This window comes from Bombus impatiens, unplaced genomic scaffold (genome assembly GCF_000188095.3).
Source record: "Bombus impatiens unplaced genomic scaffold, BIMP_2.2 scf_0733, whole genome shotgun sequence".
NCBI classification, from domain to species: Eukaryota; Metazoa; Arthropoda; class Insecta; order Hymenoptera; family Apidae; genus Bombus; species Bombus impatiens.
In genome coordinates, this window is record NT_177152.1 from 395,608 (window position 1) to 416,032 (window position 20,425).

Here is a 20,425-nt window from a genome sequence, read left to right on the forward strand (position 1 = left end):
TGCTTGCCTTTCGCCATTGCAAGGGATACAATGTGTTCTACATACATCTTACATTTACTTCTTGTTATACTATATTTTGATAACATTTATTTACTATATTTTTCGTTGTTGTCCTATGTCTGCTTTCTAGCGTGGTTCCTTGCTCATGATTATTTCCCTCCCTTTGCTCCCTTGAATTGCAAATTTTTTTTTCTTTTTTTTCGGTAGATACCTCCGTCCATGTGTATGCCTTCCCAGATTCGTAATTTCCTAATTTCTTGTATCTCCTCGTTACATATTCCACTGTTTCACATTCTTTTTCACAAAATCTGCATGTTTCATTTTATTTCGATTCTTAATATTTGTTGTCTAGTTCCCCATTCCCGTATCTAAACCTTGCTATGATCTTTTGCTTCTTTTCTGCTTTACTTTCTCTTTCCGTTAAGTATCTTGGCAATCCAACCGCGCGCAATTCCTTATATCATTTATCATATTACAATCCTTGTATTTTATTGAATTACCATTATCCTTATATATATATATATATATATACATTTCTCATTATCGTTTCCATCGCTATACTGATTCCTCCCTCGCTTTTCGTCTTTACTTCTTTCGTTGCTATTCTATTTCTCTGATAATACTTTTTCCTTTCTTCTTCCCATTTTGCCTTCTTATCTTGTCATTTTTCTATCTCCTTCAAAACATTCTTTTAGGATTTCATTGTCAGACTCCCATTTTATTTTTTCTTCGAATATCACCGCTCTCCTTTATGTCTCTACTCTCAATTTCATTCTTTTAGTTTCTTCTTTTGCTACATATCTGGGTGTATTCCAATCAAATCCTAAGATCCATTTCAAGTATTTATCTTGTACCGCTTCTATGCTGTTCCATTCTTTCCATTCCCAGATTTCTGTCCCGTATATAGACAATCGAACATTCGTATTTTTTTATTATAATCTCTTTGAATTTCTTTTGATCAATTCCCCAAATCTGTTTCATTGCCACCGTTGCCTTTTTGTGATAATACGTAATGAAATACATATTTTAAATTGATAAATAAGTATTTCTTATCATTACTTTAGCTATAAACTAAAAACTTTTTAAATAAAATATATGGATAACTTTAAATATACATGAAAATATTTTTTTCTGATATAGATTTCTTTATATAGTTCAGTAAAATTTGTTTAAAAATTTTACTTTTATGTTTTATCAAGCACTGTATCACTTAATGAAACATTTATCATCTATTCGTTTACCTGTGTAAATTTTTTTTTTATTTGGTAGACTATTTACAATCAATTCTCATTGAGAATTATAAGTAAATTATTTTGGCGCGGTACTGTAACTTGGACTATAAGAGTTTATAGTATGTTTGATTCTATTCGAATCTAATGTTCTGTGTAAATTGCATCATTTTCTATTGAACCTGTTCAGTATCTTGTAAGAACGTTAACACATGGTATTCAACACTTACGTACTTAAGTCAGATTTTGTTGGAACTTGTAACTTTAACAAAATGGTACGTACTAATACTACTTTTTTGGAAACTATATTCATTCATTATTACTGTACTTAATCAGAATCTGAATAGTAATTGACAATTTAAGATAAATAACCTCTATAGGGATAAAATGTACCAGCTGTAATTAATAAAATTCAATCACTTAGCTTGTATTACTTAAACAGAGAACTATTTTGTTTGATTAATTGCTTTATTTTAAATGTTAATTAAATCTTATTTAATAAATCCATATTTTAACTTATTTGTATAATTTTTATATTTTAATTTATATATTTACTTATTTATTAAAATTGGAAGTTTTTTTAGTTAAAATTATTTATTAAATTTACATGCTGTATAAAATAAGAATTTATGATACAAACTTTATTTACAATATTTTTAAAAATAATTTATGCATTAAAAATTATCCAAACGAAATAGGTTTTTAACCTTCTCAAACACTAAATTTATGTTTCTAAAAGCTTTTATGGCATTTTTCTAAATTTAAGATTTCATAAAAAAATTTCTCGAGTATTTTGATTATTAATGGCAGCTAATTATTAAATTTTCATATTCATTGTAAATATTCTTAATATTGATTATAATTTCTTATGTGATTGACAATAAAATAAAATTTAATATTTAATATTGGTGTGTCAAATTCAAATTTCAAAGAAACAACATTTCATATATACCAACCTAATATTTATAATTATTTGTTACAAATAGGCAACAGAAAGGAAGGGGACATTTAAAGTAGAGTATCTTCAAAAAATTGAGAGAGATGTGCAAACAAAATGGGAAGCTGAAAAAATATTTGAGGCAGATGCACCTTTGGAACCAAAGACAAATTCTGACGAAAAGTTTCTTGCAACATTTCCTTTTCCTTACATGAATGGAAGACTTCATCTTGGTCACACATTTTCATTATCAAAATGTGAGGTAAGCATTTTATAATAACAAGATAATTTATACAAATATAAATTAAATAAGAGTTTTAATTTATTGTATAACTTATAGTTTGCGATAAGATACAACCGTCTTTTAGGGAAGAAAGTCCTTTTTCCATTTGGCTTTCATTGTACTGGTATGCCTATTAAAGCATGTGCTGATAAGTTAAAGAGAGAAATGGAATTATATGGATATCCACCACAATTTCCAAACGAAAAGAGAATTGAGGAAGTTATAGAAGATGTAGTAATAAAAGATAAAAGCAAAGGAACAAAAGTAAAGAATCCATTATTAATTCATAAAATATTCGTATATGTTATTTCTTAAATGATTATTACTTTTAGAGTAAAGCAGTTGCAAAAAATGTTACTGCAAAATATCAATGGCAAATTATGCAAACACTTGGCTTAAAAGATGAGGATATCAAGAAATTTGCTGATGCTACATATTGGTTAGACTATTTTCCACCTCTTGCTGTGAAAGATCTAAAATCAATTGGTCTACATGTAAGAAAAAATATATAACTTGATAATAAATATGTAATAATTTTTTAAAAAAGAAACAATGTGAAACTTCTTCTAGGTGGATTGGCGCAGAACATTTATTACAACTGATGCAAACCCATTCTTTGATTCATTTGTGCGTTGGCAATTTCAACATCTAAAAGCTAGAAACAAAATAAAATATGGCAAAAGATATTCGATTTATTCACCAAAAGATGGACAACCTTGTATGGATCACGACAGATCAATTGGAGAAGGTGTAGGACCACAAGAATATACACTAATTAAAATGAAACTACGAGAACCTTATCCTCCAAGTTTAAAGTAGGTATTACAAAAAATTTACAAAATTTGATCTAAATATTGAACATTTCATATATTCCTATAGATCTCTTTCTGGCAAATCAGTTTATTTAGTAGCTGGAACTTTAAGACCAGAAACAATGTATGGTCAAACAAATTGCTGGATTCATCCAGATATAAATTACATTGCTTATACACTATTGAATGGAGATGTTTATATTTCAACAAAAAGAGCAGCTCGAAATATGGCTTACCAAGATTTCTTTAAAGAGGAGGGGAAGATACAAATTGCATTAGAACTTACTGGAAAAGTAATATTCCTTCTTTACTATTTATAAGGAAAAATCTGCTTATAATGATATCATGTAATAAATAATATAAAATTGATAGGACATATTAGGACTACCACTAGAAGCACCTCTTACATTTAATAAAGTGATTTACACATTACCAATGTTAACTATTAAAGAAAACAAAGGTACTGGAATTGTTACCTCTGTACCTAGCGATTCTCCTGATGATTATGCAGCTTTAACGGATCTAAAAAAGAAACAAGCTCTTAGAGAGAAATATGGTATAACTGATGAAATGGTGCTGCCTTATGATCCTGTAAGTGTAATGTATTTTTATAATAATAAAGGTATCAAATTATAAGCCAAAATGTAATTAACAAAATTGTATATGATAGATATCTATTCTCGAAATACCCGAATTCGGGAATTTATCTGCGGTATTTTTATACAATAAGCTAAAAATCCAATCTCAAAATGACACAGCTAAACTATTAGAAGCCAAAGAAATGGTATATCTGAAAGGATTTTATGATGGTATATTGCTAGTTGGTCCATATAAAGGAAAAAAAATTCAAGAAGTTAAAAAGCTAATACAAAAAGAATTGATAAATGAAGGAAAAGCAGTTATATATTATGAACCTGAAAAAACTATAATCTCCCGATCAAATGATGAGTGTGTAGTAGCTTTATGTAACCAATGGTATTTGGATTATGGTGAAGAAACTTGGAGAAACGAAGCAATGGAAGCTTTAAATAATCTCAATACCTTCCATGAAGAAGTGAGGAAGAATTTTATAGCCTGTCTTAATTGGTTACATGAATATGCATGTTCAAGAACTTACGGACTTGGTAAGATTACATACTTCGAAAGGAAAAGACGTTATGTAATTTATCTAGCATATAGTATTATAAGTATAAATTCTAGGTACTAGATTACCATGGGATGAAAGTTGGTTGATAGAATCACTCTCAGACTCAACAATATACATGGCTTATTATACCGTGGCACATTTATTACAAGGAGGGACTTTCAAAGGCGACAAACCAAATACTTACAATATAAAGTAAAATTCCAAATTTCTACTAAAATTATTATTATTTGCTTTAACATTGACTTTTAGTTATTTATTAATTAACATTAGCTTTTTTTATAAAAAGAAATTATGTTTGAATTATTTTTTTATAGGGCTAATGAAATGACATCCGAAGTATGGGATTATATATTTTTCAAAGATGTAAAGTTTCCAAAAACAGATATAAAGAAAGAGGCATTAGATCATATGCGACGTGAATTTCATTATTGGTATCCAGTAGATTTACGAGTATCTGGGAAAGATTTAGTACAAAATCATCTAACGTTCTTCATTTATAATCATATTGCAATCTGGCCTAAACAATCTGAGTTATGGCCAAAAGGTATCAGAGCAAATGGTCATCTCCTCTTAAATTCAGCAAAGGTAAGAAATATGATTTTCTTAATACATCTCACAATTACTTGAGAAAATAACAAGTAATTTTCTTAGATGTCTAAATCAGAGGGTAACTTCTTGACACTTACTGAAGCTGTAGAGAAGTTTTCTGCAGATGGTATGCGACTTTGTCTAGCCGATGCTGGCGATTCAGTAGAAGATGCTAATTTCGTAGAAAACATGGCTGATGCTGGAATTCTTAGATTATATAATTTTATTGAATGGGTTAAAGAAGTATTGGATTCGAAAGATACCTATAAACAAAGACAATCATCTACATTTAATGACAAAGTTTTCGAAAGGTACTTATGAAAATATTTATAAAGTCTCATTTTGAAAAATTTATAAAATCTATATTAAGCTCACAATTGTCAGTGAAATGAACCTGAAGATACAAGAAACTGGAGAAAATTATTCGAAAATGTTATACAAAGAAGCACTAAGAACAGGATTCTTTGAATTACAAGCAGCAAGAGATAAATATTTACAATTGAGTTCTCTAGATGGCATTAGTTGGACATTAATTATGAAATTCATAGAACTTCAAATTATTCTCTTGTCTCCAATTTGTCCACATGTAGCAGAACATGTGTGGTCTCTAATTGGTAAAGTAAGTTTTTTCTACTTAATACAACTTCTAAGCAATGACTACAACAAATTTAAATGAAATAAATAAAATTCAATAATGAACTTATTAATGTTAAAAGTAATGAAATATCATTTTTACAGGAAGGTAGTATATTAAATGCCAAATGGCCCCAAGTAGGCGAAATAGATGAAGTTCTTATAAAATCATCACAATATCTTATGGACGCTGCTCATTCATTTAGGATTCTCTTAAAAAATTATTTAATGCCAAAGAAAGCAGCTAAGAGAAAAAATGAAACATCAGTTATAGAGAAACCTAATCAAGGTACTATTTGGGTAGCTAAAACGTATCCTCCTTGGCAAAGTACTATTTTATCTACAATGAAAGACTTATATCTTGTAAGTAATATATAATAGAATATTCGAAATATTTTATTATTATATATAATTCTCGCCTATCGCTTAGGACATATTTCCAACTTAGTATTTTTTCTCTTATTTCCTATGTTTACTAATCGCACTCTCACCCGCTTTAATTATCTTTTTCTAAGTTACTAATCGTTAAGCTCTAATCTACTCATTTGTTCATACCATATGTGAATATTATGAATATAATTAATTTATGTGTTTATACTAAAATATTTTATGCGAAATTATTTTTCAGAAAAATGACAATAAACTACCAGAAAATAAAATTATTGCAACAGAATTGGGAAAACTACAGGAATTAAAAAAACATACGAAACGGATAATGCCATTTGTACAAGTTATGAAAGAGAAAATGCAACTTGTCGGATTAAGTGCATTGAATTTAACGTTAGATTTTGACGAGTTTAAGATTCTCCAAGATAACAAAAAATATCTTCAAAATACATTAGATGTAAGTATTATATTCTTTTTAATATTTCTTATTAGGTTTAATAATTTTCTATTCACATCTAGCTAGAGGATATCATGATAAAGTATACGGATGAAGCTCCAGAAAAAACGAAGGAAGAATGTTGTCCAGGTGCACCTTACATGAATTTTTCTACTAAGCAAGGAGTGTCAGTATGCATCATAAATCCACAGAAGTACAGTGGTTTATTTAGAACGGACATTATAATAGCAGATGGAGACACTATAGAGGATATAATATCACGATTGTTAAAAGAAAACAAAATTATAAAGAGTATGCATAAATCAAATTGATTTGACCTAACCTACATTATTCACTAAATTGTCTATTTCTTTTCAGATCCATCGTCAGTTTCTCTGTATCGCTATAATGATCCTCTCATGGGACCGAGGATAAAGACTAGGACCGGTAATATATTAAAAGGTAAAACTCATATTCCACCCAATTGTGTATTTAATGTTGATATAGAAAACAAAAATGTAAATGTAAATGTAGAAGGAAGTTTATATTATATAGGTAATGAATTGGTCTATATTTTCCAGTCTTTGGAGAATTAATATATAGATATTCACATTACGTATAACTGTTTGTAATAATGTCAATATTGTGAAACGTTCAATATTGAAGTATGTATTTGTTTTGTTTAAATATTTTTTCATACATGAAAAGTGAATTTTTTTAATATGATATAAATAATATATAATTTATATTAATAAATTGAATGTATTTTGATAGATAAGAAACTTATACTGTTCTGTAACCAATTTTTTACATGTTTAATAAATAGTTTTGACATATTCTTTGTTTGAGCTTTGATTATAAAGAATATTTAAAAACCTTTAAATTTTATTAATTATATTATTAGGCTTGATCATTAAATATATATATATTATATAATTTATAAAATCTTATATAATTTATTTATACATATATATTTTTACATTTAAAAATGAAAGTTTCTTAAAATATATCTAATATAAAATGTAATCCATAAATGATTATAGGAGAAATATTTTATATTAATTATAAATATGTATAAAAATATTTTAATAAATCTTCTGCTCATATTCTTAAGGATTTATTTTTATCCTGTAGCGTAAATGTGCAATATATATAATAGAATTTCAACATTTAATTACTTTTCCATTTTTCTACCTCTGCTCGTATTTTCTTCACATCTACAGCATTTGTTCTACAACATCCACCTATGTATCGAACACCTAAATCGAGCCATTCATGTATAAATTCCTGTAAACAATATCCTTCTCCTTTTTTCACCCAACCCTGTTTTACTGTATACTTTTCACCACTATTAGGATATACTACCAGTGGTATAAAGTCTTGTTTGCAATTTTCATTTATTCCCTTTAATAAAGAAGTTACATTTTGTGGTGCGATACAATTAACTCCAATTGCTAAAATTTGTCCTGGCAAGGCTTCCTTGTAACACCATAGTGCTATATCTTGAAAATGAGAGCCATCTGCTATGCTCTTTCCATCGTAGCTACACGAGAAAGACAACCAAGCTTTACTATTTGGAAACTCTGTCAATAATTTAACCAATGCTTTTGCTTCTTGCTTGCATGGAATTGTTTCTATAGCTAACATATCAACGCCACTTTCTATTAATTTTTGAATACGTGGTCTGTGCCAATTCATAAGAATTTCTTCTGACACAGTTGAGCAATATTTTCCAGTATATTCTGAAGCATCATGCAAACAAGCTCCATAAGGCCCAACTGATCCAGCAATTAGTGGATTTGCATTTATAACATTTCTTTTATTTTTTATCTCTTCTTTGTATAAATTTATAGCTTCCTTAGCATAATCTACAGCTTTAGAAAACAAATTAAGACCTTCCTCTTCTGAAAGGTTCATATACTTTGAAAAACCATCAACAGATGTTTGATAAGTATTTGTCTGAATTATGTCCGCTCCAGCTTTTAAAAAATCCAAATGCGTAGAAATAACTGCATTAGGATTCGTAACAAGAAATCGTGCAGTCCATAAAGGATCACCATCTATTATATCACCAACATGAGTTGCTAATTGTGTAGAAAATCCACCATCTAACACCTTCACTTCTTGCATGATTCTCTTTTAAAATTGTTATCAAATATTTTTAATATCAAGGATATCTATTCACGAGTAAAAATATAAAATTATTTTTCAGTTTTAAACATTTTAAATATAACTATAATTTTGTGTAATAGTAATGCGATTGCAACATCGAGAAAACCAACTTTTATTATTTCACGCACGTCTTGGCCGTTTAGATGTGTTTGCGAATCTGAGGCAATAATTTCTACAATTGGCTTTATGAAATATACTTATTCCAAAGTCCATAACGAATCAGTGAGATAAATATTAACATGAACAAAAGCTTAAATATAATTGTTCCAAAAACCGTTGATTTTCTTCTTGTACCTACACTGTACAATTTTTACATTAAGATCAGATTTAGTCACGTGTTTACGTATGTTACGATAAACTACGTGTTATGATATCTATCATATGTATGCCTAACACTTTTAAATTTAGCAAATTACATTGATGCGATAAGCGTTAACTGATAATCAACATTAATTGATATTTTTTGTTACAGAAATTGGAAGTTGTTTTTTTATTATCATTACTAATAGTGTTGAATTTAGGTTTTTATAGTGTTTTCATATTATTGTAATGCAGTACACAACAAATAAACGAGACTAATACACAGTTTGTTTTATGACAAAAAAAATATAACAATATATATGTATGTGCAATGAATATATGAAAAATATATATATATTTTCCTCCCTTAGCAGCAAATAATATTAACTGAAAATTATTAATCGTAATATATATACAGGGTGGTTGGTAACTGGTGGTACAAGCGGAAAGGGGGTGATTCTACGCGAAAAAAGAAGTCGAAAATATAGAATAAAAATTTTTCGTTTGAGGCTTTGTTTTCGAGAAAATCGACTTTGAATTTTCGCTCGGTACGCGTACGGTACGTTATAACGGATCCCACTGTAGATCGTTGTCTCGATGGAAAAATTAAAAAAGAAAATTAAAAATAAAGTTTATTCTATATCTTCGACTTCTTTTTTCGCGTAGAATCACCCCCTTTCCGCTTGTACTACCAACTATCCTGTATATATAGATGTTATTAATTTTGATATATTTTGTTAAGATATATTAGTCAAAATATAAGATTATATAGAAACATACATATATTTTCTAAATATTTAATATATAGGTCACAAAACTTTACTTAAAATAAACAGGAAAAAAATAATTGATTTAACATAATGACGTATTTAAAATAATTGATTAAATAAAACAGTTAATCCATTATGACTCCCTTTTCCTCTTGAAATTGTTTACTTCTTTTCTAATTGATTTTATATCTTCTGCATACATTCTGCAACAACCTCCAAGATAACGTATTCCAAGTTCTAGCCATTCAGGAATAAAATTTTCAAATGAAGCAGAATTTCCATTTTTTATCCAGCCTTCACTTTGTAAATAGATTTCACCGCTATTAGGATATGCGATTAATGGTATAAACTCATTTGCTGGCCCTGTATTGATATTTTTTAGTAAAGGAGTTACGTTTTCTGGAGCAATGCAATTTACACCAATGGCAACTATTTGTCCTGGTAATGCCGTTTTATAGCAACGTAAAGCAATTTCTTGGAAATTACTCCCATCTACTATGTTTTGACTGTCTTTTTTGCAAGAAAATGAAAGCCATGCCTTAATGTTTGGATATTCTCTTAAAAGTTCAATTAATGCTTCTGCTTCCTGACAGCAAGGTATAGTTTCTAGTGCTAATAAATTTATATCAGCATCTACAAGAGCATTTATACGTGATTTGTGCCATTCAATGATGGTATCACGAGGTGTTGTTTTACCATAAGTTCCATTATATTCAGAACCATCGTGTAGGCTAGCTCCATAAGGTCCACAGGAGCCAGCAATGATAGGATTCTTATTTTCAATATCATTGTTGTCTATAATTTCTTTAATATAATCATTCACTGCATTTTTAGCAAGATTTGCAGCTTTGTGTAATAATTTTATACCTTCCTCTTCAGTTACAGATAAATATTTCATTAAATCAGGAACTGAAGCTTGATATGTACTTGTTTCAATAATATCTGCACCTGCTCGTAGAAAATCCAAATGCGTAGCATAAACTGCATTGGGATTTGTCGCTAAAAATCTTGCTGTCCACAGAGGATCGCCATCAATTTTTGCACCAATATGAGTGGATAATTGTGAACTAAATCCACCGTCCAAAATCTTAATATCCATATTTTTCAATATTAAATGAAATTATGTCTTGTGTAATACGAAGGTTATCATATATTTCTATTAAAAATTTAAATAATGAACCTGATAATGAAATGATGATATTGTGATTAATTTCAAATTAATTTAATATTTAATAGTATTTAATAAAGTAAAAGTATCTCACAATCGGATACGGAGTTGAACTATACTGGCTATTTGATAATTCTGTAATTTAATTGCGATAACCTTTCATGTCTGTCGTAGTGCTGAATATTTATTTTTCTTTGGATAAACTGTGGTTTTATGCCAGGTTATTTAAAACAAGGAGTAAACAAAATCTATTATCACAAAATAACGTTGTAAGGAAATTAATTCTAATTATTACCAAATTTATTACATACCTACATCGATCGCATATAACATGTAACACATATAACAATTTCATCGCGTGTAAAATGATCGATATATGATTTCTTACAAATTTTAAATTTTAAGTAATGATTTGTAATACAAATCAGTTAGTATTCTATGAAAAACATTGTAACTTGAATAATTTGAGTTTTACGTTGGATTACAATATTTAAATATATTGTAAATAAAACATATATTGTCTCAAATATACTTTTGTTTGTAATTAAATCTAGATATTTATAATATTTCGAAAATTATTATGTTTCTGAAATATACATTCGATTAAATATAATACATTTCTAAAGTTCTTATCGTGAATAATTTAAACTTTATTTGTTTAATATTTTAAATCATAATATTTAAATAAGAGATTTATATATTTAAACACATAATATTTAAAAATCAATTCAATCAATTCAAAAGATCATTGCTTCAAATACATTTACTCATATTTATTAAAATTTTTATATTTTTCGAATACTATTAAATTTTTAAAACCTACATTCGATTAAATATAATAGATTTTCAAAATCATTATCGTTCTTTAAACTATTGCATTTATATTGTATTTAGACATTCAGGTGTAATTAAGTAAATTTTGAATATTTTATAGTATATAAGAGAATAATTAATAATTTAAAAACTATATTTAAATGCATTTATGTATTTATATAACGAATTATGCCATATTTATTTTATTTAATACATATGTAAATCTCTCTTTATCTGTAACCTTGAATTTGATTTGCCAATAATGGAACATAGTTGAGCGTTAATAGTTCGATAACATATCGAAGATTATTTTATATTTTTAACGAAACGTAATTTATATTTATAGTTGGAAATTGTTATTGTTGTTAATGTTACTGATATATAAATTGTCAGAAATAAATATTTATACCCTGAAAAATAATCGTGATTTATTTAAAAAATTTTGTTTCAAGTGCGTGAAATTAATTACTGATAATCTTTTGAACTTCGTGCATGCTTCTCTCCAATGAAGTTTGAAGAAGTTTATATCTCAAGAAAGAAACAGAACGGTATCAGTGGTAAGTATCCTCACTATAAAACTTATCATTTTTCAATTATTTTATTGCATATATATAGTTAGAATTATACAATTTTTATTAAAAAATATACATTTGAAAAAAAATAACAATGTTTTAAATGTTAATATATTTCTAGTTGTATATATAATATTTATTATGAATGGTGAAACTTCAGTTAAGTTTTAATGCATGTAAACTTTTAAATTATACAGTTTGTGTATTAGATATGTGGAATTTTAAGTGACTCAGGGCCGCCAAGCAGTCCGATAGGGGAACCGGACTGCCTGGCACGGCGGCTCCGGCGATAAGGTGCGGTGTGACATGGCCGCACACCGCTCCATTAGGGAGGGGGGCGGAAAGGGTGGTGTTTGTGTGCATTTCGTTCACATTAAAAAAAAAAAAAAGAAAAAAAGATGGGATTTTAAATATATCAGAAGTAAATGTTTTGACTTCTAAACAATTTAAATGGCTTTTTAGAAATGTTGTTGAACATTACCCAGATATTGCACAATATGTAGCACATACGAGATCATTTGCATCAGTTAAAAATACTAAAAGATATTTTTATGGATATTTAGATAAATTGGATACTTCTGGTAAAGACAATGTACAATAATAATTATTATTATGTAATTTTAATTTCATAATTTTATGACATGAATTTCTGTTTATGTAATAAAATAAATATTATTTGGTGATTAATATATTGCATATGCAAGTATTTATGTCATTTATTTTTAAAAAAGGAAAATGTATTGCTTAGACATCCAGCTTTAATACAGCTTTAATAATTTTTTACTGCAGAATCACATTCTGAACAATCATAAACAAAATCCTGAACTCGAATCTATGTGAAAGCAAGAAAAACAATTATTAGATACAATAATTTGTGAGTAAATTAAAAAAAATTATAGTTTAATCATATAATTTTATTGCGAATAAAGGATTATGAAATGTAGAGTTATATGTGTATTTACTATTTCAGATACAAGAAAAAGTTTCATATTCCTTTTGTAATACATATGCAAGAAAATAAAGTGTAAACAATTCTTACATCAATTCAAACGCGTTTGCAAGATACGAAAGATAACGAATTACGTGTTGGAATTCAAGAAGTTAAGAAAATATGTAATAGCAGGATAAATCATCTCATATGGTTAGATATATATGTAATGAAATTTAATTTTTCACTTAAATAAATCTAGCTATTTAAAATAAATTACCTAATTATAAGAACCAAACATTTATTGTTACTTAAGATATTCAATAATACAAAGCCAAACTCATTAGAAATAGAAATATCCGTGTTTATAATATTCCAAGACTTTTTTCAACAACAGCATGTGGTTGCCCCATTTGTTCTTTAAATTCAGGTATGTTTAATATGTCTTCAAACCTAAATGTATAAAAAGTTATTAAAATCTTAATATTTATATTAATCAACGTTTCAGAAATTATAAACTAATGTCCTGAGGATACATGTATAATTATAAATAGACGGAATATTTATGTAAATACATATTTTTATGAATATAATGAAGGGGAACCTAAATACAAAATTGTTTTACTTACTAAAAATTCCAATGAGTGTTCTACTCTTTTTATTCTACCTTATATGCATTCTGTTTATTTTTATAGCTTTAAATTTCACATAAATGCATAAATTTATACAATCTAATTATATTAGATATAGAAATTAATTCAATGTCTCTTTTGTATAAGGCTATCAGATATTTATGATTTAGCATTTATTTATCTTTGTTACTTTTGGACCAATTTTAATTTATTTAATTAAGTTGCACGAGTTCTTATTACATTTGAGTATTACTATTATGTTACTTGTTTTGTCAATTCATGGTTAAAATTGATAGTTTAAAATCCAAAAATAGAGGAAAATGTTGGGTTTCAAACAGATCTGTAGTTGGCTCAATGTAAAGATATCAAATTAATTTCTCTACCTAATAAATTATTTAATTTAGATAGATGATATATATTAATTAATTTACCCTATTTCTTCATCCTTTCCAAGTAACACATCTTTCATCATGTGTGATGATGGAAGAAATGGAAGTCTTCCAATTTTTTCAGTAGCTTTTAATTCCATTGCTAGACGCATTGGAGCATGTAATCCTTGTGTGTTTCTTAATAACACCATGTTCATGCGAGTACGATTTTTCTCATACTAAAAAATATACACATATATAATATATATTACAAATTTTTGTACAAATAATTGAAAATCACAAGAGAAGACAATAAGTCACAATTCTCATTCTTTACAGAGAAGCAGTTTAAAATGGAGTATCTTATCAATTATTCTTATATTATAAAAATTATTCTTTTATTTAATTTTGAAATTATATATATATTTAGAAAAATATATTTCTTTCCCACTTTCTATAATTTTAAAAATATTGTTTACCACAATATAAAAATATTATTTGTTTTAACACTTGGCCAACAAGATATTGAGTTCTCCCCTCTGTGAAATACATCGCTGCATGATCGAACAGGAGATCTTTTTTGAATTTAGTAACGTGTTTGCCCCTCCTTTTTTTTGTTATTATCAGCTATTGTTTACCTGGAACTATTCTCAATTAATTGCGCCACTTTTTCCGCTTATATAAAGTACAGTACATAATAAAATACACCAATTTAATGGTGTTAAAATTAATTAGAAAGGTATACTATCAGTTATGACTAAATAAAGTTATAATTGAACGATACCACGCTTTAAAAAGTATTAAAATACATTATGAATTTTTAATTTCACATTCAAGTTATGTTATTTATCTTTAGTCATTTTTGTTTTTAATTTTACTTATATTTTTTTATACTTTTAATATGTATTTTTAATTTGATGTTTTGTATAAACAATATGTAAAATCGTTAAACAAAATCATTACCGCAGAATATAATTGACCACTTAAATAATTTTTAGACTTCTTTGTTTTTTAAGTAGTGAACATTAGTCCTCAATACTTGGAAAAATATGCAGTGGACAGTGTATAGGTTGGCTTGTCTATTACATTGAGAAACGTATGGTTCACTGTGGCGCGTACGGTTGGCTAAGTATTAATAGTTATATTTTTAGCTTCTAAGAAACATCATTGACTATATCTTTGGATCTAACAAACTCTTCCCATTTTTAACAATGTATTTTATTAATTTATTTTAAAATATCCCTTTCTAGTCATAAAGTGGCAATGAAATAAAAAAAATGACAGTTCTGTTCTTTCTCTATGATTTTCAATTGTTACTCCAATAAATAAAATTATTTTTTTTTTACACTTCTCTCAGATGCTTCCAATGGATGTGCATAACCTATGTGCTGCCTAGATGCTGTTAATCTAACAAGAAATAATAATATGATTGATATTAAATGTTAGAAATTCAACTGTTAATAAAATTGTGTAATAATTTAGTCGTACCCTGAAACCATTGGATTAGGTATACCATAATTGTCATCATGAACATTGAACTGATCGTTTACAGTAGGTTTTGGAACAAGTGGTGGTAAACCAAAACTCTGAAACATATTATTTTAATATTATTATATTGAATCAAGCAATGAAAATTTGTACTTTCTTCATTAGTTCAAACTCGTTTCATAATGAGGTAAAGTTGTAAAAGATATTTACAAATATCTTTCATAACAACATTACCTTACAACATTACCTCATTATGAAACAAATGTTTTTCGAAAATATATATTTAAAATATTATAAATTGTATCTAATGTGTATAAAATAATTAATGTTTGTATTATTTCTTACCATTATTACTTAGTTATATGAAATTCAAGTCTTTATGGAAACCAAAAGTCACGCTAGATGAATTCACAGCATAATATGTATATATTCATTGGGTTCATAAAGTCATTGAAATGTGCCTTGACGTTTCACATGTATAAGCAGTGCAAGTCAGTGGTAACATCATAAATAATATATGATATAGAGTTCATATCGAATAACGTTTTTCGGTGTACAAACTGTATTATCGATAATGCTCAATTTATGTTTTGAATTTCTTACATAGTTCTGTCAGAGAGGAAGTGAGAGTACTCACATTTACGGTTCTGGTTGTTCCCGGATTAGTGCTGCTTCCAATGGGCAAGTACTGAAGTTGTTTCGCGCTAAAACCTATGTAGCTCCATCATAAACGAGGTATTACTCGTTGTGACTCTATGCTACAAGAGTCTATTTTATTGTATAGTTCGGTCGAAAAGTTCATACCTTTTTATCTGAGATAAACACAACTATAAGAATAACAAAATCGCGGAATAATTAAACGAAGTTCCTTCAGTGGATAATGGATCAGTGGAATGTTAATGGATGCAATAATTTTGATATATTCTCTATGCATAATAATCTTGTAGATTTAATGTTAAATTTATTTTCCTTTCGATAATGTTTTTGTTATAATAAAATTTAAATTTCATTTTAATAGTAATTTTAGTAGTTGATAAGCTGCAAATAATATTTCTAACGTGATGTTTCTGTTTTGCCATACGTAATGTATTCGTTTACAAAAACAATAAAAATGGACGAAAAAATTAACTGCAGATCAGATTTAACGTCATGACTAATTTGTAATCCACGATTTTTATTTTTTCTTAGTAAAACTTATTAATTCTTCAATTTTCAATCTATAGTTGAAATTATCAAGATTATACGTATTAAGATTGATAAGTTAACAAGAGGTGTTTAATAAATAGCTGATGAGCAATACCTCTCCTTCTGAGCTAGCCAGCGACTGCCGTTTGTTTACATACTTTTAGCATTAAAGATAATAACATGTAATGGCGCAAGAAAAAAAGAAAAAGAGAGAAAGGACAAAGTGTTAGTGTGCTACGGGTGTATATCGTATTCGTGTCTATTTGTATCGCCCATTAAACAAGTGTAAGGTTTGGGCCTTAGGGCTAGCTCTTCAGCCTATATCCTAACAGTTAAGAGGCAGCTGGATATTGCACAGCAACAAGTACAACCAAGGAAGCTTCATAAGCACAATGTCAGCACAACATAACCAAATTTTATAACAATATCATATTTGGTCTCATTTCAATCGGAGAAGTCTCACCAATATGTTAATGAATTTTTTATTAACAAAAGATAAAAAATAAAAAATTTCATTGTTACATTAGCATTGTCTCTATGTAGAAAGGCGATATAGGTCTTGAAAGAAAAGCCGCTGTTGCGTCACATTACTCGTGACACTGTTCATGTACTCATGACGAGTTCAAAGCGGAACCACCCCAGTGGTGAGGATAAAGCAGATAGACAGTTATTAATAGATCCTTAAAAACAGTTATAGACAAAATATCATTTGAATGTTGGTTTTTAAAATGTTTTTGTTCATAGCACTTACATACTAATTAGTTAAGTCTAAGTATATTAAATTTTGTATCATTTAGTAGTGCATACTTTCATACGACTGTGAGCTCGTTGCGACCCACTTGCAGAAAAAAAATTTGCTGATTGAAATTATGTATGTATTTGTAAGAAAACACGATACGCTATGGAGCGGTAGCCTGAATTTCATCATTTCCGATTCTTCATTCTTTCACTGGCCTGCCGAGGGTGGCAAGGGCCAGGCGATCGTCCTGGATGTTCAAACTTCACATTTTCTTACAGAAAATCGTAGGAAACTGCGATTTTCATCATTTTAAACCGTTTCATATCTATGAAACTGTGACGCAATGCAAAACGAACAGACGAGTTCAAATAATTTTCTCGGATAATTGCTTAACTACTCGGTGTATATTGGGTAGAAAATATAGTGCACATAAAGTGCAGAACGATGTTCTTCGAACAACCGCCAATAATGACAAATAAACAATCATAACTTATGGACTCTATGCTCTACAAACACGTTGGGTGAGGACATCGAAACGGAAAATACCGTCAATACGTAATGGAAATTAGTTAAACAAACAAGGAAAAAAAGAACAACTACTGATTCGGAAAATGCAAATACGGAAATAAGATTATTTAATGTAAAATATAATCCCAAGTGGCTAGAACACCAGCAACCATCAAACAGATACCAAGTATTGCAAAATTTAAATAATGAGAAGTACAAGGAGCTAATACTTCAGCGGTTAAACACTAGTTCTATTTTCATAGAAGCTCCTAACATTGATCCATTAATAGAAACATTCAGCAAGCTCGTAGGACTTAATCAGGCAGATCTTTGTACTAGCCAATGGATACAAATAAAACACCGGATTTATTGGACATAGCAATTACTAACACAAACTTACATATTAAAGCGAAAGAATTGCTCGAGCTCCAATCTACAATCTTCGAATTAGAACAAGAAGCACCAACAGATGAAAAAAAGTGTCCAGGGCACTGGGTGATTCGACGCCGTGGGACTACTGCCGTCTAGCTGGGGGACCAGCCGACGTCGCATGGCAGCGCCGGTGACGGGGCGTGTTATTGAAAAGGTTTTTGGAGTTTGATATTTATTGATTCACACAGATTCATTTTTTACGTTCTGTATTTCACCACCATGTACAGCCATATGAACATACCGCATACACTCAGATAATTAACACGTGGTCGATGCCAAAAGACAAAGGAGTGTCGTTAGAAGTCGTACCAACTTAACATGTAGGAACTAGTGATCATACCAACCTAATATTTCCTCAACGGGGCGCGATGTGGGATGGCCGCATACCGTGTCGTAATCCGCGCGGCGGCGGATAGGGGAGTGGTGTTCATCCTCCCCCACCATCCATCCATGGGGCAGAGATGGAGAAGGGGGCTACTGCCTTCCCCCGTCTGTGGACGTGTAAGTTCCCGCAGGGCTTGCTTATGTAAGTCTATGGGGGTTGGCAAACACACGTTTCCGCAGCCAGAGACAACCGTCGGGACAAGCGTCCCGCTTACGTGAGTCCTCTATGTACACCACAGGGAAGGTCGCCGGGAGTGTAAGGCGTTTAAGTACGGTTACACTCTTTCTACGTGGCCTTGGGTAGTAGTGCACCCACGATCCTGATGCCAAGAATGGGACCGTTGGGATAAGTTCCCGGGCACTTTGTACCTTGAGGCCCCCGCTTACGTGAGTCCCATCTGGAACTGCCGAGCACGGTTAGCAAGTCACCGGCCGGCAGTGACGTGGCCGTACATTCACACGATAGTCCCACCAATGACTTAGGATGGTACCACGGGGGTCGAGTGTAAACCCGGAGGGAGTAGCGACCCTCTGCTCGACCAATTATGGGTTTGGACTCGTGGTGGCAGTGGTTGATGGCCAAGAGGCTGGCAAGAGGGCCGATTTAAGGGGTATTGGCACGCTCCGAATGGCCTTCGGCGGGTAAGCAGTGTCCCACCTGCTCCGGAACCGTCCTGGAGAGATGGAAAGGCTTAGAATGTGCCCCGTTCGACCTGAGACGAGCGACAGCCCCTGCAGGCTTAGCTAATCGAGGTAGTAAGGCACTGGGTGCCTTGCGCGCTGGTTGGACGTAACCCCAACTCCTATGGCCTGGGTACTGTATAGCGATAAAACTACGCTTTGGAAAGAACCCGAAACCAAAGATGAGAATACTTGTGGACGTGTAAGCGCTGGGAGCCCATGATGGATGCTTTTGCAGCTCTAGGGCCCCCTCCATATGCACACGGGACGGCTATTGTGGAGGTTTTAGCCGGTAAGAATCCGGCATTAACCTGCGTCCTCCACCCAGAGAACGCGAGGCGCCTATGAAGGTTTCCTCCATAAAAAGAAAAAGAAGAAAAAGGTGAATAAAAAATACTAACAAATAACACAACGGATTGGGCAACCTATAAAGAAATAATAGTCAATAACCTGAATTGTAATATACCTCTAAAAAATAAACAAGATATTGAAATTGCAGCGGAAACATTAACTACCACATTACAATCAGAGTAGCCTACAGCAGGAAAAAAAATTTTTTTTTCTTTATTTACAAGTACATTTATTTACATTACAATCAATTCTCGCGTTGAGAATTTTGAGTGAGTTTCTCTGGCGTGGCGCAGTTTATTGGCATAAGTTTATTTAAAGCTGAATTTAGTGTGTCCTTCATTGTCTGACCGTCAAGGCCCAAGTACCATTATACAGACTCTCAATAAACCTAAGGCCCCACCATAAATTGAATCTTATTAGTTTGCAGGAACCTTTAATCCTGCAAGTTTTTTCGGTTCATAGCTGGTACTTAAAATATTCCTT

At 30.0% G+C, this 20,425-nt stretch overlaps 4 protein-coding genes and 1 long non-coding RNA gene across 7 annotated transcripts; 2 read left to right on the top strand and 3 right to left on the bottom strand.

The window, feature by feature from the left end:
- The first annotated feature begins 1,258 nt into the window (after positions 1 to 1,258).
- On the top strand, positions 1,259 to 7,139 carry LOC100741988 (leucine--tRNA ligase, cytoplasmic). 2 transcript variants are annotated; one of them, XM_003492433.4, is made up of 16 exons: positions 1,259 to 1,504; positions 2,216 to 2,428; positions 2,507 to 2,713; positions 2,782 to 2,943; positions 3,020 to 3,264; positions 3,329 to 3,554; positions 3,634 to 3,852; positions 3,932 to 4,385; positions 4,462 to 4,600; positions 4,723 to 4,993; positions 5,060 to 5,307; positions 5,381 to 5,615; positions 5,735 to 5,992; positions 6,258 to 6,473; positions 6,536 to 6,764; positions 6,831 to 7,139. In XM_003492433.4, exons 1-16 carry the CDS (start codon positions 1,442 to 1,444, stop codon positions 7,046 to 7,048), a joined length of 3,603 nt encoding a protein of 1,200 aa, XP_003492481.2. In that variant the 5' UTR covers positions 1,259 to 1,441; the 3' UTR covers positions 7,049 to 7,139. The 2 variants fall into 2 exon arrangements, with proteins under 2 accessions (XP_003492481.2, XP_033178825.1); XM_033322934.1 differs by lacking the exon at positions 1,259 to 1,504 and having other exon boundaries at positions 2,290 to 2,428; positions 2,535 to 2,713.
- Positions 7,140 to 7,555: 416 nt separating this feature from the next.
- LOC100742838 (homocysteine S-methyltransferase YbgG-like) lies at positions 7,556 to 9,282 on the bottom strand. Its single transcript, XM_003492440.4, has one exon. It carries the CDS (start codon positions 8,580 to 8,582, stop codon positions 7,623 to 7,625), a length of 960 nt encoding a protein of 319 aa, XP_003492488.1. The 5' UTR covers positions 8,583 to 9,282; the 3' UTR covers positions 7,556 to 7,622.
- Positions 9,283 to 9,705: 423 nt separating this feature from the next.
- LOC100742108 (homocysteine S-methyltransferase-like) lies at positions 9,706 to 11,293 on the bottom strand. 2 transcript variants are annotated; one of them, XM_003492434.4, is made up of 3 exons: positions 11,174 to 11,293; positions 10,957 to 11,110; positions 9,706 to 10,874 (listed from the first exon to the last, which is right to left on the bottom strand). In XM_003492434.4, exon 3 carries the CDS (start codon positions 10,791 to 10,793, stop codon positions 9,828 to 9,830), a length of 966 nt encoding a protein of 321 aa, XP_003492482.1. In that variant the 5' UTR covers positions 10,794 to 10,874; positions 10,957 to 11,110; positions 11,174 to 11,293; the 3' UTR covers positions 9,706 to 9,827. The 2 variants fall into 2 exon arrangements, with proteins under 2 accessions (XP_003492482.1, XP_024226077.1); XM_024370309.2 differs by having other exon boundaries at positions 10,957 to 11,242.
- A 614-nt stretch (positions 11,294 to 11,907) lies between these two features.
- LOC117152158 lies at positions 11,908 to 13,352 on the top strand. The gene is made up of 2 exons (XR_004462436.1): positions 11,908 to 12,232; positions 13,037 to 13,352. It is a non-coding gene; the product is annotated as an uncharacterized LOC117152158 (long non-coding RNA).
- Positions 13,187 to 16,169, bottom strand: LOC100742228 (proteasome maturation protein). Its single transcript, XM_012390166.3, has 5 exons — positions 16,009 to 16,169; positions 15,664 to 15,761; positions 15,522 to 15,582; positions 14,239 to 14,414; positions 13,187 to 13,628 (listed from the first exon to the last, which is right to left on the bottom strand). The coding sequence occupies exons 1-5, from the start codon at positions 16,009 to 16,011 to the stop codon at positions 13,541 to 13,543; spliced, it is 426 nt and encodes a 141-aa protein (XP_012245589.1). The 5' UTR covers positions 16,012 to 16,169; the 3' UTR covers positions 13,187 to 13,540.
- Positions 16,170 to 20,425: the final 4,256 nt, after the last annotated feature.